At 38.9% G+C, this 26,107-nt stretch overlaps 3 protein-coding genes across 7 annotated transcripts; 2 read left to right on the top strand and 1 right to left on the bottom strand.

Annotated features, from left to right (window-relative positions):
- The first annotated feature begins 2,153 nt into the window (after window positions 1-2,153).
- On the top strand, window positions 2,154-6,615 carry LOC113737999 (probable receptor-like protein kinase At5g18500). 3 transcript variants are annotated; one of them, XM_072084093.1, is made up of 9 exons: window positions 2,154-2,796; window positions 3,094-3,193; window positions 3,289-3,948; window positions 4,048-4,152; window positions 4,336-4,458; window positions 4,543-4,713; window positions 4,873-5,002; window positions 5,490-5,702; window positions 5,852-6,615. In XM_072084093.1, exons 3-9 carry the CDS (start codon window positions 3,308-3,310, stop codon window positions 5,957-5,959), a joined length of 1,491 nt encoding a protein of 496 aa, XP_071940194.1. In that variant the 5' UTR covers window positions 2,154-2,796; window positions 3,094-3,193; window positions 3,289-3,307; the 3' UTR covers window positions 5,960-6,615. The 3 variants fall into 3 exon arrangements, with proteins under 3 accessions (XP_071940194.1, XP_071940195.1, XP_071940196.1); XM_072084095.1 differs by having other exon boundaries at window positions 2,155-2,796; window positions 5,864-6,615; XM_072084094.1 differs by lacking the exon at window positions 3,094-3,193.
- Window positions 6,435-10,916, bottom strand: LOC113738000 (pto-interacting protein 1). Of its 2 annotated transcripts, XM_027265135.2 has the most exons (9): window positions 10,649-10,916; window positions 9,906-9,943; window positions 9,498-9,616; window positions 8,877-9,127; window positions 8,649-8,775; window positions 7,552-7,825; window positions 7,317-7,449; window positions 7,070-7,156; window positions 6,435-6,881 (listed from the first exon to the last, which is right to left on the bottom strand). In XM_027265135.2, exons 3-9 carry the CDS (start codon window positions 9,577-9,579, stop codon window positions 6,750-6,752), a joined length of 1,086 nt encoding a protein of 361 aa, XP_027120936.1. In that variant the 5' UTR covers window positions 9,580-9,616; window positions 9,906-9,943; window positions 10,649-10,916; the 3' UTR covers window positions 6,435-6,749. The 2 variants fall into 2 exon arrangements, with proteins under 2 accessions (XP_027120936.1, XP_027120935.1); XM_027265134.2 differs by lacking the exon at window positions 9,906-9,943.
- A 7,612-nt stretch (window positions 10,917-18,528) lies between these two features.
- Window positions 18,529-25,994, top strand: LOC113738002 (squamosa promoter-binding-like protein 1). 2 transcript variants are annotated; one of them, XM_072084097.1, is made up of 11 exons: window positions 18,529-19,242; window positions 19,533-19,714; window positions 21,271-21,434; window positions 21,515-21,922; window positions 22,467-22,541; window positions 22,633-22,740; window positions 23,036-23,153; window positions 23,280-23,421; window positions 23,529-23,679; window positions 24,103-24,711; window positions 25,314-25,994. In XM_072084097.1, the coding sequence occupies exons 1-11, from the start codon at window positions 18,644-18,646 to the stop codon at window positions 25,770-25,772; spliced, it is 3,015 nt and encodes a 1,004-aa protein (XP_071940198.1). In that variant the 5' UTR covers window positions 18,529-18,643; the 3' UTR covers window positions 25,773-25,994. The 2 variants fall into 2 exon arrangements, with proteins under 2 accessions (XP_071940198.1, XP_071940199.1); XM_072084098.1 differs by having other exon boundaries at window positions 18,795-19,242; window positions 19,550-19,714.
- Window positions 25,995-26,107: the final 113 nt, after the last annotated feature.

Here is a 26,107-nt window from a genome sequence, read left to right on the forward strand (position 1 = left end):
GAAAAACACATAAAAAGTTTGAAAAAAACCTCAAAAATGTTTTGGTTGACAGCAGTACGAGTTTGATGGATCAACAATGAATGAATAAACAGTATGATGAACGAATTGACAAAATTATCCCAGTACTGCCGTCCAATCCAGATTTGTACGTATGAGCATGGAATTGAAGAGAGTTTGTTGGTGAGAAGTATTTTTCCACTTGAAGAATTTCTATTCTGGAAGAATTCAAGTAGGTAAATTTTAATGGGGTTCAAGAAATGGCAAACATTTCAGAAAATCTTTGTGGTTACTTCATCAACTCTACCATGGAAGAGGTGCTTGAAATGAAATACTAGCTAGCTAGTGGCTTTCATGCCAACCATAAATAAAGAATGAAGCAGTCGACTAGTACGAGGACATATATATGTATGTACTAATATATTATAGAATGAAGCGGCCGATGTTACATATTCGTTCATCTCACAAGACAAGACAAGACATAATATCTGGTGAATTCTACCACTAATTTTTATACCTTGCTTTGCTTGGTTGACCAAATTATTAGCAGGCAAACAATAGCCAACTTTCTTTTTCTAGCCCATGCAGGTATGCAATGAGGATGTACTACTTTACTTGTCTGGGCAGTTGGTTGTAATTTGTCTCCGGAACCAGCAAAGGGTTTCAGACTTTCACCGCAATGGATCCTCTGTTTCACATCCTGTGCTACTATCTGTCTCATTTTTTATTATATTGCTATTTCTCCTACATAAACATCATGTTTTAATTTTTTTTTGTTTCCTTAAGATTCAATAACTATTAATTGAATAAAAAATAAATACAGCAGCTTAAAAAAAGTAATATATAATAGAAAATTAAAAAATACAGTAAAAAATTCATAAAAAATCTCATTTTTTATGCATTTTGAATTTGTTAAATTTTGTGTGTAACTCAATTAATAGTTATTGAATCTTAAGGAAACAAAAAAGAACTAAAACATGATGTTTATGTAGGAGAAATAGCAATATAATAAAAAATGAGACAGAGTGTGACACAGAATGTGGGACAGAAGATCCGTTGCGGACTTTCACTGGCTGCAGGCAGGCTACCGTACATACATTCCTCCTTGTCTGTCTTTTTTTTCCTCCTTTTTTTTTTCTTGGGGTCTTTGGTAGGTGGGTAGGCAGTAGCACAGCTATCGTCTATTGCTGAAGCTGATTTACTTGGCGCATTCATCAACCCACCCGCAACCCGCACCAGATGATCATGATTGACGAGCTATATACCCAAGTACACCTTCTTTCCTCATCTTCGGCACCTTTTTCTTCTACCCTTTTTCCCAGTCAGTTTTTGTACCTGTACTATAAAAGCCTATTACTAGCATTTCCACGAGAGAAATTGCCCCCGGGGGTCGGGCCCCGGAGCTGGGGGCAGCACTATTAAAACTGGCAACTGGCATGGTAGGGGCATCCAGCCTGTTTCTTTGACTTCCAACCGACCGGGCTAAGGTTGCATTTCCCAATCATTAAGTAGTAGGAGCTGTTCAAATTAAAATCCATTTCACCAACCCCGATTTCCCCCCCCACCCCCCCCCCCTCTCTCTTCCTTCTTCCTTCGCCGCTATTAATGCACTACCCCTTTTTTTCCTAGATAAATTTCTTAGCAAGGAAAATGTCTGACAACTAGGAATGACGGGTTTGTTTGGATTGGGCTTTATTTCCCCAAATTTATTTACTTACATCATCATTACAATTTTTAATACATCTTTTTACCTTCTCAATTACCTTTTTATCTCACATACATCACATCACAAAAAATGCTACAGTAAAAATATCTCTAATAATTCACAATCCAAACAGACTGGGATGTCATGAGTGTGTGTTTGGAACTCGCCATTTGGGGCCGCTGCTAATACACTTTTTGTACAATTTGACCTTTCAATGGAAATTACCACTGGTACTAACACCTCGCTTTTGTCCTCAGTGGCACTGATTACTAGTAGACTCTTACTATAATTTATAAATCTAAACTGATGCCATTTCACTCTATTTTCAAACAATTTTGGTTAATAAGCTTGTTAAAATTTTCAAGAAGTACAGCAGTGCCTTCTTGTGAAGGATAACTACTTAGTAGTACAACAACAGCAGAACAAATAGGATAGCAGCAGTTAGCCCATCATATGTAGCAGTAGTATTTTTCAATTTTTTTTTTCTTAGTACTCTGATGATCTGTCAGAGTCACCTTCGAGGCACCTTCAAGTTTCAATTTTGGGATGAACCCATAAAAGGGAAAAGCAAACCATAAAGTAGCCCTCAACTTTCATGCTTCACTTCTACTGTATGTTCCAACATAGAGGCCTCACCTACCACTGATAACTCCCTGCCCTCTTCTTAGTAGCATAGCATTCCTTTTGTTTTTCTTTTAAGTTTTCATATCGCCACCGTTGCTTCCCAGACTTCCATGTGGCCTCTGCCATTACTAATTCAATTTCCCCAAAGGGCCACTTTCTTCAACTGGACTACTGCTTAACTTATTCAAGTTTGCTTGTTCTAGAGAATAGCAGCAGCAGTAGTAGTTCTTAGCAGGATTCCCATTTAGGAGAAACCATAAAGGAAATCCTGCAAAAGTTCCTGTATGCTTGGGATTCTTGATAAAGTGGGAGTTAATTTGGGAGCCTAAACTTGCGTACATTTCCAAATGTGTTTCAGGCCTCCTCTCATAAGAAGAGATCTAGGGTTCAGAGTTTTCTCTGTAAAGTTGTCAAAATAAAAAGCTATTGGAGAGAAAGGTCCCTCGTTCTTCAATCTCATCAAAATAGAGGTAAAAGTTTGAAGCTTTGCTTGAATTTCATTGCGATTTTGTTCATTACATGTGGAACATTTTGCTGTTTGCTGCTTCAGTTGCTGTTCATTTCTTTTTTTGATTGGTCTCTGAAAGTCTGCATACGGTCCTCCCGTGTGTTTGGATAATGTGTATTGGCTCCATCTTTAACGTCATATTTTTTGGGCAATCTCTCCCTCTGTTTTATGTCAGAACTTTGTGGCTCCTGAAAATTGTTCAAGCTACTATTTTTTGTGATTCATTGGTTGCCTTTGCTCAACCATTTCTCTTATGTAGTGCTGCTCTTTTTCTTCTTGCTGATGCAAGACAATGTATACCTGGGCTGACAGAAGGGCAGTATGAATTCGGCTAAAGTAAATTGCGTTTTAAATTAAAAGTGAGTATTAGCTAGAGCAAGAATGCCATCACGATTTATATGGGTTAGTTACCACTGCAAACTCTCTTCATGATATCTCGGTTTTCTTTCTGCAGGTGCTTTCATTTGTTTAAAATGGCATCCGGCCTTAACTTTGAACTGTCAAAGAGAACTCACATCTTTCATCTTAAGGTGTGGGTTTTAATAGCCATCTTTGTGGGCTTGTTCCTTGTGTTTATTGTTTTGGTTCTGCCATTTTGTCTGTCACGTAAAAGATCAAAAAGAGGCAGTGCCACTCTTCCAATTAGCCAAATTCCCAAGGTATCAAAGGAAATTAAAGAGATCAAGGTTGACCAATATTCAGCCAAAAATTATGCTGCCCATGATATTGATTTCCTTACCCTTCAGGACAAGTTTAGTGATAAAGATTCAGATAAGCTTCTTAGCTGTGAAAAGGCCATGAATGCTGATAATAGCAGTCAATATGATTCCTTTACTAATTTGGAGAAAGAAGGTGTCGCGTGTGAGTCAGGGGAAAAGGGGGGCGCTGGAGCAATATATAATTCACATCCAGTAGCTGTTTCTTCCCCTTTATCAGGTCTTCCTGAGTTTTCTCACCTTGGTTGGGGTCATTGGTTTACGCTTAGGGACCTTGAAGTTGCAACCAACAGATTTTCCAAGGAAAATGTTATTGGTGAGGGTGGATATGGTGTTGTTTATCGTGGCCGACTGATAAACGGCTCTCCTGTTGCTGTTAAAAAAATCCTCAACAATATGTAAGTTCTCGGATGGGTTTATATAAGGTACCTCAAGTATTCTACAGAACCTGATAAATAATTAACAAGAAGCCTTTTCTCTTGTTTCTAAATGTCCAGAGGGCAAGCAGAGAAGGAATTCAGGGTTGAAGTTGAGGCTATTGGTCATGTCCGCCACAAAAATTTAGTTCGACTTCTGGGTTACTGTATTGAAGGAACTCACAGGCACATTACTGCTTAAACCTGTTTCATCTTCTTTTCATTTGTGCATTAGATTTAAATGAGATGCAGATCGGCATTTTGTTTGAACCCTTAAAATTTACTGATCAGGTGGTTAAACCTCAAGGCCTTTTTCATTTAGCGAGCTAACTTTACTTTACCTCTGTTGGACTTCCCTATAAAATTCAGGTTGTTGGTATATGAATATGTAAACAATGGAAATCTAGAGCAATGGCTTCATGGAGCCATGAGCCATCGTGGTTATCTTACTTGGGAGGCTCGTATGAAAGTTTTAGTAGGCACTGCAAAAGCGTAAGTCCATCTACAAACTTCTTCTTGTCTTTGAAGTTTTTCTTAGGCTCCATTTTAAGTTCAAATGAGATATGCTTCTTGCAGTCTTGCATATTTGCATGAGGCAATTGAGCCCAAAGTGGTGCATCGAGATATAAAGTCCAGCAATATACTCATTGATGATGACTTCAATGCTAAACTATCTGATTTTGGTCTGGCTAAGCTGCTCGGTGCTGGAAAAAGTCACATTACAACCAGAGTTATGGGTACCTTTGGGTGGGTATTTATATCAGATATCCGATCTCAATTGGACAAAGTTTCCTTTTCCTTACTGCTTTCTGTTTACGAGCTCTCCAATTAACCCAAACTCGGCTCTTCTTTTTCTGACATTCTCTGTTCCTCCCCCCCCCCCTCCTCTTTTTTTAACCCATATAGATATGTTGCACCTGAATATGCAAATAGTGGCCTCCTAAATGAGAAGAGTGATGTTTATAGCTTTGGGGTTGTGCTCTTGGAAGCCATTACTGGAAGAGATCCTGTAGATTATGGTCGCCCTGCACCTGAGGTATGATAGACAGCAATGTTGGAACATATATACATATGTTTGTCTGTAAATATCAAAGGTTTTGGCCAAAGAAGTGGCATGCTTTTACTAAGGAGTAAACTGGATTGTTTAAACTTGAAAATGTTTTGATTCAGATAAAAGTTGTCATGAATCATATGAAACCGCACTTTGCAATCTTGAGCCATAATCAATCACAATCTGTACTTTATCTACTTTCCCTTCCTCTGTTTTCCAATGTTTTCTTGAACCTACAGTATCCAAGTTTGATATAGAAGTTTGGAAATACACATATTCATGGTTTAAGATACTCTCGGCTTGATTTTTCAGGAAGGACTATCCTTCTTGGAAGCTCTACCACGCTTGTATCCAAAATTTTCTTGACATGTATTGTGGGTTCAACTAAAGTGAACCTTGTATTTCTATTAGTTACACCTTTGATTTTATTTTATTTTATTTTTTTCCTTTTGGGTTGTTGTTGTTGTTTCAGGTAAACTTAGTTGACTGGCTCAAGGTGATGGTCGGGAGCAGACGCTTTGAAGAAGTTGTTGACCCCACAATTGAGACCAGGCCACCAACAACAGCCCTCAAACGGGCTCTTTTGACCGCTTTAAGATGTGTTGATCCTGATGCTGAAAAGAGACCCATTATGAGTCAGGTTGCTCGCATGCTTGAATCAGAAGAGTATCCAGTATTGCGAAAGGTCTGGTTTGAACTTTTAAAAGCTGAATCTGTTTCTCGTGTGGATATCCTTTGCTGTATAGTCAGTTTTGGACATTGCTAATTCCTCTTTTTTGTGGGATGCCACGCCAGCATTATTAAGGTTTGATAATTGATCTGACTTTGGCTCAGTTGCACAATCAGGGTGGCAGAAGACGAAGAAATCAACCAGGCTCTCAGAGGGAGAATGACGAGACAGATAGGAGCGAAAATCCGATTTTGAGAAGAAGTGACGGCTAAGCATTGCCCAGCTAGCAAAACCATCCTAAATGATGATGAACGGCCTTCCAAGGTTGTGAGCTGCTGCTGCTCGTTTAAAAGGCAGGCTCGGAAGTGAGCTTGTTGTGGTGGAGTGTATCGTTTTTTGCCTTTTTGGTCTGTCGCTTTACCTATATTATAGATAAAGAAGATAAGAAAGATAAAGATGATGGGAGGGAGCAGTACAGTAGAAGTTTGTACAGGCAGGCCTTCGTCTCTTCTTTCCATCTTGTTATTTACACACACACACGCACCCAAACTCCAGTAGATAGATATAGAAATTATAGGTGGTTCGCGGACGCATAATGCAGGTTTCTTGAAAGATATAATGCTGTACTTGAAGGATGTTCCAATTTTCACGAAAAAGGTTTGTTTCATCATGCCAATCATAATAATAATGCGGGAGGGAGGGAGACGGAGTGTGTGCAAAAAAGATGGTTCTACTTGGACTGTGACAAAACTAAAAAGCAATCAATAAAATCATCCTCTCTTTTTTTTTTTGGTTTTCTGCTTTTTGAATCACTCAGTCCATACAATACAATAGTCAGTATACCCTTTTGATACTTCAATTTCAAAGAAAAATAAATTGTGTACAAAAGATTCATAAAAAAAAAAAAAAAAAAAAAAACAATTATAAAGTCAAATGCATATTTACGTTGGACTTGGACGATTGAAAATCAACTCTCTACAGTTTTGTGAGTGAATGAAACTAGACTGTCTACTTCCTTTCATGCCGGTTGCTTAAATCAATCAAACCAATGGCTTTGCGCAGTCACAGGTTTGGTGTTTCACTGGAAGCTCCACTTCGAGCATTCAAAAGAGGCTGCAGAGCTTTTACTACGATGCTCATGTTCGGCCGGAAATCTGCTTCGTATTGCACGCACAAGGCAGCGACGGCAGCCATCTGTTTTGGAGGACCCAATCATCGTAATATAAGCAAATGAGCTTTGAAAGGAAGAAAAATCAACAGACTGACTGGTGGCACGAATTAGGTGCGTTCAAGAGCAAATGAACTTTGAAAGGAATGCACTATAAAATAAAGAGCAGAGGCCCTGAACATGATTCTAGACCAAAGAGAACAGTAATTATTACCTTAGCAACTGCCTTAGGAGGGTATTGATCCTGTAGTCTAGCATCAACACACTGCTTCACCTTATCCTCACTGAGTTTCGGAGTCGCCTAATTCATTTAAATGTGAAACCATCAACTATAGAATGCTGATGATCAATTCTAATTGAATCCCAAATGGAGACTGACACCGTGCAAACAAATCTTAGGAGAGGAAAAAAAAGATGAGAATCCTCCATCACTAATACGACCAATGAGATAGACCACATACCCACGTTACCAGACTCTGCTGTCCTCGTGGCAACGTATGATCCACAGGTTTACGACCAGTCAACAGCTCCAGAAGAACAACACCAAAGCTGTAAACATCACTCTTTGCACTCAGCTGCCCAGTCATTGCATACCTGCCTCCCAAAATCAATCAGGATCAGACCAACTTCAAAATAACTAAAACTCAGCACAAAGGTTTATCTCTATAGCCACTACACAAGACACGAAACACTTACTCCGGAGCATGATAACCAAAAGTCCCCAGGACTCGAGTAGAATGAAGGCGTGCTGCCATGTCAGGGGCTTGATTTGACAAATCAAAATCAGCAATTTTGGAGACATCATCCTCGAAAAGTAAAACATTGCTGGACTTAATATCGCGGTGGATAATATGAGGCTGCACCTTTTCATGCAAATATTCGAGGCCTTTTGCAGCCCCAACAGCAATTTTAACCCTTTGGGCCCAAGATAGCACTGGACCTGGCTGAGCACCTTTAACACCTTTTCGTCCTGGATCCACAGTTGCACAGTAATTCAACACAATTGAGACTAGCAACAATACTGGACGAATAAATTGAGAGTTCAAAAGTCATGACTAGGGAAAATTTTTCCTGCGGTTTTCTTAAGTGGCATACTGTGAAGAAGCAAGTGCACAAACATTCTTCCACTGCAATAGAAAGTTCGACTTCAAAAAGGTGCCATTGTTTTGTGTTTGAGTCACCTTCTTATTCTAAAGCTAAAGCAGCTTGAAAGAGAGTAAGGCTATCTATATAACTCCCTCGATCTTGCCCCTTTACACTTTGAAGAAAAGAAAAACCCTCAAAGAGCCCAAAAAATGTGGAAGTGATTTCTGTGTTCCGTGATAAGAACAGATTATAAGAACCTCACTATGATTGCAGATTTACTAGCTCATTAAAAGCTTGAGTTGTCAAGGACGGAGTACGTGTTTATCTACTCAGATGCATAAACATCATGCATTAAGCAACAGCAAAGAGGGATAGTACCTCCAAAGCAGTTATAAATGCTTTTCAAGTATCGACATTGTTTAGGTGCCAAAGAAACTCTAATTATGCAAAACCATATTCCAACGAGAGGACAGCTGAAAATGCAATTGCATCAGTATTTATACTGATGCCGTCATATGTACCAGATAAGAATGGGAAAACTTTGAAAAGAGGTTAATCATATTTACTCTTTCACTGTCTTTATGAAACTTCACTAGCCCAGGGGTAAATGAAGGAGTTCCCTACACAACTTACTGTGTAAAACAATCTTCACTTGGCTGCAGTGGCAATGTCTAAGTTCATCAAAAGAAAATATTTTCTTAACATACCATGAAGAATATCATGCAGAGATCCATTGGGAGCATACTCATAGGCCAAGACACGGAGACCACCATCCACAGAATAACCAAGAAGCCCAACAACATTTTCGTGTTTCAATCTTGATACCATAGAAACCTGGAAAGCCATGCACCAAATAGCACAAGTAGTAATTATCAATTATCTAGATCAAGTACCTTTTTTGAAAAATATTACAAACTAAACTTCACGGCCCCAACCTGTTCCAAGAAATCCTGGTCTGGTTGCTTACTGGAGTCTAACTTCTTTATGGCTGCAGCCTGGCCACTTTTCAAGACACCATGGTATACCCTTCCATATGATCCCTCACCAATCAAAGCATTTGTACCAAAGTTATCTGTGATGTCCTTCAATTCATCAACTGGAATAGCTGGGACAGCAATTGGCTGGATCCTTTTGGCTGGTTGGTCCTTTGGAACTGATTCTGGGACACGAAAGCCTGCATTATTACCTACAAAGCATTTACTGTAAGTTTTATTGTGATGAGGTCCCTTCGAAGATTTACTAACGAGAATTGCAGAAAGTAACAAGTGAACAGCAAGCAGTTAAGTTGCACAACATTACTGTGACAAAGTATGTCTCCTTGTAGCTTAGAAAAGCCAAAAGTTTTCTTCAACAACCTAATTAAAAATGTCTAAATGAAGCCATGGCAGGTGAAATCAAATTATGTACATTTTCTATCTCATATTCAAGGTAAAAAGAGGCAGCTTTCAATAGAAACTAAGAGGTTAAAAATTCAAGCAGGTCACTCTAGCCCATTAAAGTGACATAGAATGGAATTAGCTATTTCAGTAGAAATACAAGTCCAGAATGAAACTCACCTGCAAAGTTATTTGCTGTAAATGGTCCATGATCATGTGTCTTTTGCATGTCATCTTCCGAACAACAACCGAAGCAGCTCATGGTTTATTTTGTTCAACCTCTGTTTTTCCCTTGTAATCTGGTTAAGCAGTATGACTAATTATAGAAATGAAAGATAAACCATGGGTGCTCAAGAAATAAGAACATAAAGCATTTGCTTCGTTGCAAGTCCTTATTATTATTATTATTTTTTAAAAAAAAAATTAAAGGACAGTCACCATATAAATGGCCAAAAGTAGTGGTTCTAGATACAAGACAAGTATTCTGATAAGCCACTTCGTATCTAGAGCTGTTGTTTAGATGGTAAAAGTTGTTTTGAGTAACATATAAGATCAGAACACATCCAAGTTGGTGTTAGGGATAATTACACCGGTGTGCTTTTCTCCAAGATTTGGATGCGTGGTGCCTGCATGTCGTTGTAAGGCATAAAGCCAAGCGCAAAGCAACATTTAGGTCAATAAGTGAGTGTACAGCAAGTAACAGAAGCGCAAACTTAGTTCAAAATTTTGTCCTCTACAAGGGCGGTTATTTACACGCAAAACCAAAAAAAAAGAGTCAAATAGATGAATCAAGCTCCAGTTGGAAACTATTGCGCTGCAATGCTTCAGAAACCGTAAGCAGTGAATTAAAATAAGGACGATACAAGTTTTAGCTTGAGAGATGAAATGAAAAGACAATAGGAAACTTAGAAGAAAGCATCATCCTGGCAAGTAGGAACAAGACACAGGATTTCAGGGACATCGAGGCGCTGACACACATGCTAAACGGTAACCAAAAAAAGACGAATTAATCAAATCAATCAATCAAGGACGGTATCTAAAGAAGCAAATTCATCACTGGTTCACCCTTTCCCTCCCAAAAAATAATTTAAAAAAAAAAAAAAAAAAAGAGGAGTGGAACCCGGAAGCACGAAAATAAAATTGTAATCCTACTTACTTAATTTGCAGCAAAGTACAAGTATATCAAAGCATCCGCAAATAATCATCACGAAGGCATTCACAGTCCTAAAGCAGAAAAATTCAATCTTTCCAAAGTAATCAAGGCTCAGGTTGGAGCGAAATTCCCAAAAAAAAAAAAAAAATCGAGAGATGAAAATAAAGCAAAGAATCACCTTTGGCCGTTGGGGGAGTCTGGTCAGCGCAGATTAACGCTGGAGAAAGAAGAGACGGTTTAAGTAAGAGTGGAAGTTTGGGTGTTAGGGAGGGAGAAGGAACCAAGACCAAGAAGCAGTTAGCTACAGTTGCAAGGAAGGTAGCGGTAGCTGTAGTATAGTGGAGAAATGTGGGTGGCGGTCCGGTGGACAAAGTCTAAGCAAAATTTCTGAACAAAGGCTGGACCAGGCTAGACTAGACCAGGTAAGCAGTAGTATAATTTTTTATAGGAGTATATATAAAAAAGGAAAAATAAAAAAAAGGGCTACTGGGTATAAAATACTAGTATAAATCCTAGACACAAATACGAGTCCTAGCAGGAAGAGTTTTTTTTTTTTTTTTTTCTTTCAAGCAAAAGTACTTGGATTGGGAGTGTTGGGAGGGGAGAAGCGCGTAAGAAGAAATGTGGCGTAATAATTACAATTGTCAGTGCGGACGAGGTTCAGTCCATGATTGGGGCGGCGTCACAACTCACAACTCTCATAGGGTCTGTTTGGATCGTAAATTATTTGAGATATTTTTATTGTATGTGATGTACGTGAGATAAAAAGATAATTGAAAAGATAAAAAGGTGTGTTGAAAATTATAATGATGATGTAAGCAAATAAATTTTGACAAATAATCTTCAATCCAAACAAACCTATAGATCGTTGAGATCAGATGGGGCGGAGTTTGTTCGTTCATTTACGGTCAAAGGTTCTCTTGTGCGTGTTCGACTCCATCTGATTTACCCATCAAACAATCAATCAGCAACACAAAAAAGTTGAAGAAGAAGAATGGGCACTTTAATTGGTGGCCAATGAAATTGACGAGTTATTGGGCCCCAAACCACCACAAAATAATAATGATTTATATTAAAAAAAAAAGACACAATTAGGATCCTTATTAGAGGATTGATGATGTCCGTTTCATTTCCGAGTCCCCATTCAAAATTTCAAACCACAGCTGGCTGGCTGGCTGGCTGGCTGGCTGGCTGGCTGGCATCTGGAGAATTAATTACTTTGGAAATTTTCATGATTGGCGTGCAGCACTACTGCGTATTCACATTTTCTTTAAAAGGGATAACTTCATAAACCTCCCCTCGGGTCTCTGGTAATTGCGCCACTTCCCTTGAAGTTTGAAAAATTACACTTATCCACCTCTCTTAGTGTTATAGAAAGAGTATAATAGTAGTATTGACAACCTTACAAATTCTAGGTGACAATTGAGTGTAAAGGAAAAAGTAAACCGCATTTTGCAAATATTTTCTTATCCAAAACCTCTAAGTTCATCCCACCTAATGCGTTGTATTCAATTGCTAATTCATTTAAATGGACTTCTTACCTAGTTTATAAATAGCCGATTAATAAGGATGCATTTGTTAAAAACGATTTCTTCACGACTTGCTTAGCAAAGAGGAACAAAAAAAAAGTCCATGCATTAAAAAATGATGCCTTAGAACATAGCCTAGATTTTGCTGCAAGGGCCTATCTTAAAATTATGTATATACTTAGCAAGTATTGCTGATATTTGATTTCTTTCTTTTGTCATTTAATATATTTTGTGCAATATAAGATATTCATTGGATTTTTTGTGCCTACATCATCATTTGTTGGGGAAGTTTTTTGTAATTTTTTGAACCTCAAGGGAGGTAGTTGCAATCATTACAAACCTCTGAGGAGGAGGAGGAGGTTTCTCAAATTATCTCTCTTTGACAACGTGGACATGAGATGATTGTGTGGTTGGACTCGGATGGCGTCCATCCCTCCACTCTACAAAACCTCTTATCTGTTCTTAATCATCCCCACTTCCCACTTTGGACTTTGGACTCACCCATTTTCCATTTACTGCTGTTTTTTCTAACCTCAGAGTACCAATCAAGCAAAGTTTTGGAACCACTGAGCTTGGCCACCAAGTGGAACTTAAGCCTCTGCTTGGGCTGTAGATGAGGGTTCAAATCTCATCTGCAGCGAAAAAAATTCAAGGGTGATATCAGAGCACCCATTTGATTTAGTAAAATCTGTGTACCTACTAGTTCCCAATACAAGACTCTTTAATTCCCCCTCATCTCTAGTATATGATAGAATAGGTTATACAATAGTTATCATCTCGAAAAAAAAAAAAAAATCAAGCAAAGTTTTGGTTTGATTCGAAACTTTCCCTATTTTCACTTTCTTATCTTTCATTTTAATTCCATGGAGTATATTTTACTTCGCCTCTTACTTCTTCTTCTTCTTCTTTTTTTTTTTTCTTTTTCGCTTTGATAAAATAAAAAACTTTCGATTAGGGCTATAGATATAACGAGGTTGGCTGATGGCAGCCCATGAGTGGGCATAAAGGCAAGGATATTGAGATGGATTCCTGGTGTGATTGGACGCCCAATCTCTTTTGGGTCCGTGAAGAATCATACGTCATGGACTTTAGCCATTCGTTTGGCAGCTTCGACATTTTTTTTTTTCTTAGGGGTTTTGGGTGGGAGTAGAAAGAATTTCAAATTTCATTCAACCAAACACAATAATGTGGCTAAGCCTAAGATATCCAAGGATGCACTTGCATGTGAAACAAAACAGCCCACCGGATGACATGATCATCAACAATAGTCCTACCCCATTGAGCAAAGCTCCGTCACAGGACCAACGGTTAAGCAGAAGAAATTGAGCCTCGACTTTGGGCGCAAATGAAATCAAAAGGTTTTCTTCTTGGGAAATTTTGGGAGTGGATGCAGATGGGACGATAGTGTTATGCATGCCTTCCAAGGTCCATCATTTTTCTCACCTCGTATTAACTAAGGGGTGTGCATTGGTATGTCCACAGTAAACATAAATCTTGGATGAGATGAGACGAGATGTTGATCATCAAATTCTTTCATTAAAGACACTTAGAAAGCAAGAATTTGGCAAAGTAGCGAGGACTGAGTCGTCATTAGATTAGAGACGCGGTCTGGTTTTGGTCATTCAAAATGGTTATAGTTGTGTATAATGGAGATCGGTGTTTTTTTTTTTCCTTTTCCTTTTTTGTTAATGAAATTGATGTACAAGTCAAAACTCAAAATGAAGTAAGTAGTAGCATGACCCCAAATGGTGCGCTGTTACATGTAGAGAACGATCATTGCACTTACATTAATTACGAATTTCGTTGTAACTCGTCTTCTGGTAATTTAGAATATTTATTTTTAGAATAAATCTTATATATACACTATCATCTTGAATCCATGACATATATACAAAAATTAAATTTTATATAATTATCATTCATCTACGTAGTAGAAATGCAGACAGACACGGTCAGAATGCTCAAGTCAAGGGAATATATATCCATTCTATTGTATTCGATTTTGGTAGCGCTGCTGTTCAAAGTCAGGACATAGCCAAAGAACTGAGTAAAAGTTTTGTTTGTTCAACTTCTTTGTTCTTTCTGCGAGAGAGAGAGAGAGAGAGAGAGGAAAGGGGAGAGGGGGCCGCCGCGGTGGCTGCAAATTAAAATTATGTTTCTATCCTAGTCTACAAAGCCCCGCCCCCAGATGTGCACTAACAATGTAGAAAATGAATGAATAATTATACATCGACGAAACAAGCTGAGGGCGGTGAGGGGCGAAATGGTCCTTCATTGCTCACTACTACTGGAATTTCATGACGCGAGGAAGAAACTACTTCTACTAGTAGTAGTACTCAATACTCATGCATGCTACCAGCAGCAAAAGCAGATAGAGACGCGATTAGTGGTTGAAGCAGCTTGATGGTAGCATAGCGTGCGGGGCGGCAGTAACAAACAACTGCTATCAGCTATGTAAATGTACGTATTTGTGTCGATGCCCCAATTCTCCAGAAATAAATTAGCGGACACAAAGAGACGGACGAGTCACAAGCACACATATATATATATATATGTATATGTATATATGTATGTATAAGTAGAACGATGGAGGACGACGAGAGAAAGAAGCAATAATGCATTCCTATAGAAGTAGTAGTAGTAGTACTGATTTGATTTTTATACAGACAGCAAGCATCTGCTGCAAATGGCCATTACGTACCGACCACTGACCACAAAAAAAAATTGACAATTCCAATCCGCCATCGCGAGCAAGCAAGGAAGGACAAATATGCAGGTCCCGCAACTCGCACAGTAATTGCCCCCACACACACTTGCTTTCTTCTGTGTGTGGTTGGTCCCCTCCCCAGTACCCCCGCGCCATTATCTCCTCCTCTTCACCATCATCATCATCATCATCATCATCATTTTCGTCGTGTCTCCTCGCTCAAATCAAATTCAAATGTACTGCTGCTACTGCTAGTCTACTGCTACTTGCTGCGTCGACCACACCAACGGAGATGAGAGAACCAAGCGCTGGACTCCCCCTCCGGCCGATCCATCGTTCCTTGTGCTGCTCCCGTGCTGTCTTTTTGTTCCTCCATTTGGCTCAAAATATTTTTACATAAACCACTCCCTTCCCGCACCTGCCCTGCTAATAATAATAATACTCCTAATAATGATGTTTCAGTTACACCAATCAACCTCTCTACATATACATATATACATATATATATATAAAAGTCTACTATCCAATTTTTCCAGTTTCAGGCGGCCGGCGTCTCCAGAGCAACAAAAAGACTCTCATCGTCGGATTTGCCCTCTTTGGAAGACCAATTTTACACCCTACCTTAATACTTATGAGGAGCACTGGTGCTGTACTGTATCAGTCGTCTCGCGATCGGTCGGTACAACTTAATATTACCATATTAATATTAGAAGACATTCTTCCGTTGCCTATCTTTCCCACCCTCGCTTTTTTCCCAAAACAAAACGACTCAATCCCTCGCTTACTTCTCCAACTCAATTAACACGTACGTACTAGGACTAGGAGTCCTGGCTTCCTCCCTTTATTGGTCCATTCCCTTTTAATTAACCTTCCTCCCCCATTTGACGATAATAATATATTTCTTCTCTAATTACATTCTCTTATCTAGTCTAGCTCCTTTAGGAATGACTACTATGCATGCATGCTACTGCTACCCGATTTTCAGCGAACGAAAGCACTACCGAGTTTTTAAAGCTTGGTTTGAATTCTTGACTATTGAGTTTGAAAAAAATGTATCCAACTCAATACTCTTTGATCAAAATCCAGTCCGCTAATGGACTAAAATTTTAAAGGCTAGCTCATAAAGTTAATAGCCACCAATCCTCCTTCAACCATACATTACCCACTTGATAATAATTGAATTATATATCGCAAACAAGAACTCACCACCAAACCAGACCAAATTTGAGTGCCTTTGTCCATATTGTTTTTAACTATCTATCTCCATGCTAGCCCACATGTGTAGCTTAATGTACTTATTTGACCATTGCATGTGGTGTGGTGCGTGTACCGATTGATACGAGAGACTTTGAGGTTTTTGGATATGACGATTTCCAATGTACTCTAGTTGCCACGCATTGTACTTAAATTGCGAGATTAATTCATTAAATGGGGTTAGGGTTAGGGGTATCAACGGGTCCGGCTCCGGATCCGGCTGGTCTGCAGTGGACCCGGTTCCAACCCCGATCCGTATATCCGACGAGTTTTGACTTTAAAGTCCTGAAATCATGTCCAACGGGTCCGAGTCGAATTCGGGTTTAGAGGGTTCAAATTTAATTTTTCAAAATCAATTACAAATCCAATCTCCAAATTTAAACAAATCAAATTACAAAATTAAATCACAAATAATTCACAATAGTCAATTTAAAACCAACCACAAATCAATTTACAAAATCATCACTACATTGTTAATTTGGTAAAAAAATTATTTAGAAATATTAATATTTTATAATTATTAATATATTGTTCGGTTCCGAGTTGAATCCTGGTCGAAATCTTATATTTTGTATCCAACCCATTTTTTTGTTAGAATAAACGGGTCCAAGTGTTGGAATTATTTTTCAACCCCAAATTCGAAAAATTTAATCCGTTGACACCCCTAGTTGGGGGTGATGCAATTGGGTTGGGAATAAAAAGGTAGTATAATCGGAGGGGTGAAATTATTAGTAGTATTGACTTTTTCCCTTTAAGAAGTTATGCAAAGTACGATGAGCCTTATTTGGATTGCTGAATTATTTCACGTTATATATTAGCTTGTGTCATAAACACATTTCTCAATCCATAATTTTATATTTTCAACTATCTTTTTATCTCATATACATTACACCACAAAAAGTGTTATGTTAATTATTTGAAGTAGTACTCTATCAAAACACACTCCGTTCTAGGATGTATTTGGATAGGAGATTATTTAAAATATGTGTAACTCTGCGTCACAATTAAGTGTGTTTGGATAGGAGATTATTTAAAATATTTTTTTCAAGAAATATTAATGTAATATTTTTTTGATATGAGATATATGAGATTAAAAAATAATTGAAAAATATGTTTATATGACATAAATTTGTGCAAATAATAAATTATCCATTGGAGAGGAATGCCAAAGCAAAGAAAAAAGGAACGCTTAACAAAAATCACTAACAAACAGGCAGCCAGCAATTAATATGTGACTCGTGTTTGTCGTACGGAAAAAGTTTTTGTTTTTTTGTGTTGAAGGGGGGGGGGGGGGGTAATATCAACTAATGCATATTGAAAGTAATCATTTCAATGCGCAGATTCATCATATCTATGTTGACTTGTCGTTGTGTTTAGACACTGTTAATCTTTTGATTTATTAGCTTTGCTGACAGGAAAATACGTCAAGTTAACCTGAAATTAGTGGAGCTGCGATGCGAGTGGGAACGCGGGTGAGTGACCGAGCCGAGCCACCAGGTGGATTGAGTATACATTTGTACTAGTAGAGGATTTTGTTTTGACTGCTGGTATTTGCCATAATACGATACGACGTCTTTCGAAGAGGGCACTGGTTAAGTGAATAATAATATGTGTAAATGGCACTCCCTAAATAATGCAAATCGTACTACTACACCTACTAATAAATTAATATAAATAAATACTCCCTATCCTATGGCAAAGAACTCTCTCCACCTAATTTTATTACTACAGTAGTATTTATCTACAACTCACACTAGTCTACTATTTGCATCATTCATCATTTTATTATTTCTTTTACCAGTGCCAGACTACCTGTCCTGACTCCTGAATCCTCCCACTTTTACTAGTGCAAACCCACAAAAAAAAAAAAAAAATTTATTTGTTCGTTCTTCTAACTGTCCCTCTTTCTTTCGTATACTACCTCTTTCTTTTCCTTCCTACCACCCCCCCAACCCCACCACCCACCTGATTTTCCCCTCAGCTATTTTTCTGCATTTGGTTCCATTTGTTAAATCCTGTCTCCTCTCTCTCTCTCTCTCCTCTCTAAATATTATCTTTCCCTCTCTAAATCGCCGGCGATCTTCTTCTGCTTCCACCTCCGCACGTCTTCCGGATCAAATCTTCACTTCCCTACTTTCTCGCCAGGTTCTGTTTCTGCTTATCACTTATCCACACCCCCCCCCGCCCTCCCTACTTACTCTCTTCTACTTTCTTCTGCTACTAGTATACAAAACTTACCACTGTTTCTTGTGGTTGTTGTTGTTCATCTACACTGTAACTATTTCCTATAATAACCCAAAAATAACTATAATACATAGACGATCTGGTTCTTAAGTTGCGGAAACTTAGATACTTTAATAAAAGAGTCGGAGGAGGATTCTGGGTTTTTGGGGAGATGTAGTTGGTGTTGGTAATTAAGTTTCGAGGAGGATGCATTTTGGGCTTTGTGGGGTTTACCCTTTCTCGGGTTTTCTGGATTTTTAGTGACATTAATTGGCGGGTGACATCAAAAAAAAAATAATAAAAAAAAAAAAAATATATATATATATATATATATATATATATATATATATATATATTTTTGTTTGATCTCTTCTTCTTCTGTCCGTGGAATTGGCTGTTGGAGACTTGTCTATCTACCATTTCTGGCCTTTTGGTTTCTGGGTGATTTGGGTTTTCAACCATGGAAGCCGAGATTGGGGGAAAGGCCTACCATTATTATGGTCCAGTCGTGTCAGATTTGAAGGCTGTTGGGAAGAGGAGTGTGGAATGGGATTTGAATGATTGGAAGTGGGACGGGGACTTGTTTACCGCTGCACCCCTCAATTCTCTGCCCTCCGATTGTAGGAGCAGGCAGTTCTTCCCTATTGGATCAGAAATTCCCACAAACTCCCTTGTGTCCAACAGTGTATCATCTGGTTCTGATGAAATGTTTGTCGGGAGTGACAAAGGCAAGAGGGAATTGGAGAAAAGGAGGAGGGGTGTTGATGGGGAAGATGAAGAGTTGACTGATGAGGCAGGATCGCTTCATCTGAAGCTGGGTGGCCACGTGTACCCTATCACAGAAGGCGATGCAGATAAGTGGGAGGGCAAGAGTGGGAAGAAAACAAAAGTTGTGGGGCCTTCATCTAATCGTGCCGTCTGCCAAGTGGAGGATTGTCGAGCTGATTTGAGCAATGCTAAGGATTATCACCGGCGACATAAAGTCTGTGATGTGCATTCTAAGGCTACCAGAGCTTTGGTTGGGAATGTTATGCAACGGTTCTGTCAGCAGTGTAGCAGGTTTGTTTCTTGATCGACTCTTTCTGGTGTAATTTTGTTTGTGAACGTGGGACACTCTTATAATTGTGACAACTATGTGTACTATTCCTATAATTGGTTTCTTCCTTTTACGCATTTGCAATGCAAAAGTAATTGGGTTGCGAACCGCATAGTTGTGGTCCCAGTCAACACTTTGATCTGATTTGGATGGGAAATCTTCTGTTTTAAATGGACTATTAAAGTTAGACACTTCCCTTCCCTGCAAAGTAATCATCTTTTTAGTTGGATGCAATCTGATTCTATTTGAGTAGGTTTCATGTTCTTCAAGAGTTTGATGAAGGTAAGCGGAGCTGTCGTAGGCGTTTAGCAGGTCATAACAAACGGAGAAGAAAGACACATCCAGAGAGCGTAGAGAGCGGTACCCCAGCTACAGATGAACGGGGCAGTAATTATCTACTTATCAGTTTGCTAAGGATACTCTCCAATATACACTGTAAGTATTTTGTTTTTTGAAAATCATTTAGTCTCTTATCGCATTCTTCTTAGAAATTCATTTTCTCCTGGATTTTGGTGGGTTTTCAATTTGGTTCTGACTCTAGTTGCATGGATGGTTTTATTTGACCACTTATTGTACATGACGTTTCAATGACTTGGTGCCATTGAGCCATGAATTTTCTGTTTGAGCCGGGATGATCAGTGAGGCGATAGACAAAGCGTGTGGCTTATTCAGCCAATTTTTTTCTGTGCAAGTGACCGTTATTTAAATGAGGGTTCGAAGTTTCAATTTCTTCACCTGAGAAATTTATGAAAATTAGCTGCAGTAATGATGACACTACATCATGGTTGTTCCCTACAATGTGGAATGGCTAATCTTCCTGATCAAAAGGATGACTTTTGAGGTGAAACAGTAACAGAATGCGAAGGATGGCTATTGATAATAGGTGCTGTGAGAATCCAGGATGGATTTTGGTTCTCAAATCTGCGTAGAATTTCTATGAACTAGAGTTATGTACTGCAATAAATAATTTTTGTTTACATCCTTCACAACCGTCGTTTGCTGTTTACTTTAGATGGGCTACTGGGTGATGGAATTATTGGTGGAATGCCAATTCTTGTTTGATGCCCAAGTTACTGCAACTTGGTGATTTTGCCTCAAAAGCAACAAGTACCAAGTTTACTTCAGGACCATGAACAGATGGATGACAATTGAAGTATCGGATAAATTCCTCTAAGGTTCTGTCAGTGTGGTTGAGTAGCACTTTTATGGAGTAGTATGAGATTGTCTATTGGTGCCAATTACTTCCGTAAGGCAGTTTTGAAGCTAGATTTTTCTTGTGTGTACCTGGTAATGAGTGCCCTAAAGGTCCATCTCCATGACACGTCACACCTATATTACTCTTTAGTAAGCGTCCACTCTAGATAAACTACCTCAATTTTAACAAAATAGCGCTGCTGTTTTATTTTTTTGGGAACCAAAATCCTAAGATATCAAAAATTTTGTGACACAAGATTGGCTAATGTCATGCCATCTCTTGATGTATTTAAATCAGGTCTTGTTTTAGATGTGCTCTTGGGGATGCTAGTCCACTGCAGTATCTCACGTTGGACTGGGGAAGTTGTTTTTACGGTTAGGATGTGGAGTTTAATCGTGAGCACAGTGAAGGCCTTTATTTGGTCATGAAGCCACAGAGTTGATGCATTGCATTGTAGAGCGAGAAGTAGTGTGTATAAACTATTAATGATGAAGGGGATCAAGGGGTTTTGCTGCACCTTATGCCCCTCAAAACTCAAAAATCTAGATTTTAAGTGAATATGTTATTCAGCTTGCATCAGACCATAAGGATGATTGGAAAAGCACAAGTATACTGAAATCAGCACCTTTTGATGATGTAGAGAATAGATCATAATTGTGTGCCAAACCTGAAAGCAAATGCTAGAACATAGGAGGTGCCTGATAATTTTCTCCAGAGCATTTCGTTTTAGGTTTAGCTGTGAACTGCAGTACAAGTTTGCTGTATTCTAATGGTTCCACCTTTTTGTCATTTGCAGCAAATAATAGCTCAGATCAAACAAAGGATCAGGATTTGCTATCCCATTTACTGAGAAGCCTGGCTGGTCTTGCTGGTATAGTTAATGAGAAAAACTTGACTGGATTATTACCTGGATCTCAAGATTTGCAAAATGCTGGGACATCTGATGGGAATCCTGCAAAGGTATCAAATTTGGTTCTACAAAATGCTGAATTTTTCCCTGTACCGGTGCACTTCTGAGTTCTGACTGTTTCAATTTGCAGGACACTTCTAGGAATATGCTGCAATATTCAACCATGCCTGCTTCTGAATCAGCACAGAAAAGAATTTTGGGAGATGATGATAATGGGATTGTACGAATTTCATCTCCAGCTCAATCCACTCTACTTTTACCTCCAAAAGAAGGCATCTTGACCAAAGCAAGTTCCTTGGGTACTACCATTGGGAAGACAAGAATGAATAACATTGACCTGAATAATGCTTATGATGATTCTCAAGATTGTATAGAAAATCTACAAAGTTCTGATTGCCCTACGCATATTGGAAAAGCTTCTTCTGGCTGCCCTTTATGGGTGTATCAAGACCCATACAAGTCTAGCCCACCCCAGCCAAGTGGGAACTCAGGCTCTACATCTACGCAGTCACCATCCAGTTCCAGTGGAGAGGCCCAGGTATGAGTGATACTTTTGATTAGCCTTCCTTTGCTCGTTGTTTAGTATTTTAACAGTAGTCATGCAAAAAATATAACTCCTTCACTCTAGCATGTACTATCCCTTACATGCACATGGATTTTCACATCCTGTTATAACACTCTTCATCTAGTTAAGAAGCTATTTCTTTTGTACTATAAAAGAAATCATCTGGCAAATGCTGGAGAAGTATCTGAAGTTTAGGAATTGGCTTTGATGTTGATTCCATGTTTCTCTGGCTTCTGTTCAGCTCATTTAGTTTCATATTTTCAAAAACAAAATTTTGTTCTTTCAATACCAAAAATTGATAATAATATAACCTACAGAACCAACGGTAACAGTTGGTTGGGTAATGCCACCTCCATCTGGATTTCAGCTTTTTAAAGGCAGCAGGTCTTGTAGTCCTTTAAAGGGAGAGCAAAACTTGGACAGTATATGATTCTCTTTAGTTTATGTGATCCGTCTGTGACACGTTTCCAAAACAAAAGTGAATTATTCTTGACAACAGAATTTTGCTATTTTCCAGAGCCGCACAGATCGAATAGTTTTTAAACTCTTTGGGAAAGACCCTAGTGATTTTCCTCTTGCCCTTAGGAAACAGGTATGTGGATGTTCGATATCCATGATGCTTGACAGCATTTTCTTGTTTTGTCCATCTAAAGTTGATGTTGTGTTGTAAAATGGCTTAGCAGATTCTTGATTGGTTATCACACAGTCCTAGTGACATTGAAAGCTACATCAGACCTGGTTGTGTCATACTAACAATTTACATACGCATGGATAAATCCACATGGGAAGAGGTAAGCTTTTGGTACTCATCACTAAAAGTATATTGCTCTTATTGCTACTATAGAAGAAGTTATCGCTAATTCTGTTGGTATTAACAGAGCTCTGTTTGTTCTTTGTGCTTGACTATATCATATTATGATCAAACTTTGACTTCAGCTTGAATAAAGCTCATAAAGAGGGAATGAGCTTGACATCAGACTGTTGTGTGAACCAGATTGGGCTTTTCTTTTTTGAGCTTGATCTGGCTGCCATGCTTTCAGCTCTGTAGAATCTTCTGTGCTGATCTAAGTTACTGCTACTATGCAGCTGTGTTATGATCTCACCTCCAGTTTGAGGAGGCTTCTTGATGCATCTACAGATTCTTTCTGGAAAAGCGGATGGATATATGCTCGAGTGAGGCATCGTGTGGCATTTGTATATGATGGTTTGTTCTCATTTTATCTTGTAGTGTTCGCATCTCTCTTCCAGTTATTATTATACTTAGAGCAGTTACGGAAAACACTTGCATTTTCTAAAGGAAGATTGGATATCTTGATGTGTCCTGCTGCAGGCTGCATTGTTTTGGACACACCATTACCGCATAAGAGCCAAAAAAGTTGCAGGATATTAAATATCAAGCCAATTGCAGTTTGCGCCTCTGGTGAAGTTAAATTTTCAGTTAGAGGAATCAACTTATCTCAACCCACCACTAGGTATTCTCCTCAGACATTCATAAGATAGTGATCTGTAAGTGTGCTTCAAATCTTAAATCTTTGAATTTGTCTCAAGTTGTTGATGCGTGTTATCTGTACCTTTTCAGGTTACTATGTGCACTAGAGGGAAAATATTTAGCCCAGGAACGTTGTGCTGATGTAATAGGCGGAGCTGATCTATACATTGAGCATGCTGAGATCCAGACACTTAACTTCACTTGCACTGTACCAGATGTTACTGGCAGGGGATTTATAGAGGTATTCATTATAGGTTCTTATGGTCTGCAAGCTCCTAAAAATCCTGCTTAGGAAATAGAAGGTGTGCTGATAATTTATAAGCATGAAATATATGAGCAAACAAACTTATAAAATGAGATATATGAGCCAAAAGGATCTATTTTCAATTACATGTGCTCTCTCTCTCTCTCAGAGAGCAAAGTGGGCCTGGCCCTGAAGTCTTCTGTGACAATGTTTTGATTACCTGCTTAAGACTTGATTTTTGTCCTCCAGGTGCTCACAGATATTTGCACTATCAATGGTCAAGGTTGGATATGAATTCATTATAGAGTACATAGTGTTGAAGTTGGTGTCAGTAGTCATATTGTTGCTCAGGTGTTACATAATCAATGTTTTATATACAATGGGGGTTTGTTTTTTCCTGATTGAGTGCCTTTTTATTAGGTTGAGGATCATGGTCTAAGCAGCAGCTTCTTTCCATTTATAGTTGCCGAGAACGATGTTTGTTCTGAAATATCTACCCTGGAGAGCATCATTGAGGCTGCTGAAATTTCTAATGGTTTACATGGAAACAACCAAAATTTAGAAGCCAGGAACCAAGCTCTGGACTTCATACATGAAATTGGTTGGCTTCTCCATAGAAGTCAGTTGAAGTTTAGATTGGGTCAACAGGATCCCAACTTGGATACATTTCCCTTCCAGCGATTCAGATGGCTTATAGAGTTCTCAGTCGAACATGACTGGTGTGCGGTGGTCAAGATGCTTTTGAACGTTCTGTTCAACAAACTCATGGGTGAAGAAAAACGCTCTTCAATTGAAGATGCACTGCTGGACATTGGGTTGCTCCATAGAGCTGTTCGGCGAAATTGTAGGTCCATGGTTGAAGTCCTCCTAAGATATCATCCAGATGCAGATCTGAATAAATTAAGTGCAATCCGCTATGTATTTAGACCTGACGTCAAAGGCCCTGGGGGCTTGACTCCTCTGCACATAGCAGCCGGACGCGATGGAGCTGAGCATGTGTTGGATGCATTAACTGATGATCCTGGACTGGTACGGCCCTTCCTAATATGCATATTGTTGTTAGTGGAACATTACTTTTGGAAATGGAAAAATACTGCCCATGTCCCGCTCCAAATTGGAAGAAAAAACCAGAAAAAGGAATAAAAACAATCAATGTAACCCTATAATCTATTCGATAGCAATTTTTTTTTTATTTTTTTTATTTTAGAGGGGAGTTGGGGGGTGTTTACTGCCTTGGTGTGGCTTGCATTGTCTGTTCTTCTTTTCCTGTGTTCTAGGTACTTAATAATTGATTTTCACTCTTGATGAGCAATACACCTGTGCGTGTGTGCCTGTATGCCCCGGCAGCACTTTGCTTCCATCACGGCTCTTGCGGGATCTTTTGCTTCTTTCTTTGGCTTCTGCATTTGTGTGGCCAGAAATGGAGGGATCCAGGAGGGCATATTGCTCTTTCATAATTTTTGAAATTTAGACCAGTTATTTTTTTACTATTTATTTTTGGGGTCAATTTTTCAATGAGGTTTTTCCTGAGATAGAAAGCTGCATGTACTCAGAGCAGGTGCTTGTTTGGATGACTGTTCTGCTTTGGTTGTAGCTATCTTAGCGCTGTGTCTGATGACTGCTTTGTTCAGGTGGGAGTTGAAGCATGGAGAAGTGCCCGTGACAGCACAGGATTGACACCAAATGATTATGCATGCTTGCGAGGTCACTACTCATACATCCATCTGGTCCAAAAGAAAATCAATAAAAAATGGGGCAGCCAGCATGTGGTGCTTGAGATTCCTGATGGTCATCTACAGAGCAGCATGAACCAGAAAACGGCAGATGAAAATAAGTCAAGGAAGGTTTCCAGCCTCAGTACTGAGATGAGTGTAGTGAAACCAAGTCACGTACACTGCAGGCAGTGTGAGCAGAAATTGGCTTATGGAAGGAACAGAACATCGCTAGCAATTTACAGGCCGGCCATGCTTTCGATGGTTGCAATTGCGGCTGTCTGTGTTTGCGTGGCTTTGTTGTTTAAGAGCTCTCCGGAAGTGGATTATGTTTATGGTCCCTTCAGGTGGGAATATTTGGAGTATGGATCAAGCTGAGGTGGGAATTTGTGGCATTGTTGTTGGAGTGGGGCTTGTAAAATAAAAAGCTTCCCTTGAAAAAAAGATGTTGCCCATGTTTGTGTTGATCTCATATAAGTACTAAATATTACTATATAGGTAGGAGCTACAATGCTGTAGCTATGTATATTTATTCATGCTTTGTGATTATTTCGGATCATAAAGAAAGATCAGTTATCTGAAGCTGATGTATTAACGCAACATAGGCTGTAATAATTCTTGGTGGCAGATGATCCATATGGATGAGGGGGCGTAGAAGGATTTTTTTTTTTTTTTTTGCAAGGATTCGAAGATATTATCTGTTGTTATCCAAA

This window comes from Coffea arabica, chromosome 3e, assembly GCF_036785885.1.
Source record: "Coffea arabica cultivar ET-39 chromosome 3e, Coffea Arabica ET-39 HiFi, whole genome shotgun sequence".
Classification (NCBI taxonomy): Eukaryota; Viridiplantae; Streptophyta; class Magnoliopsida; order Gentianales; family Rubiaceae; genus Coffea; species Coffea arabica.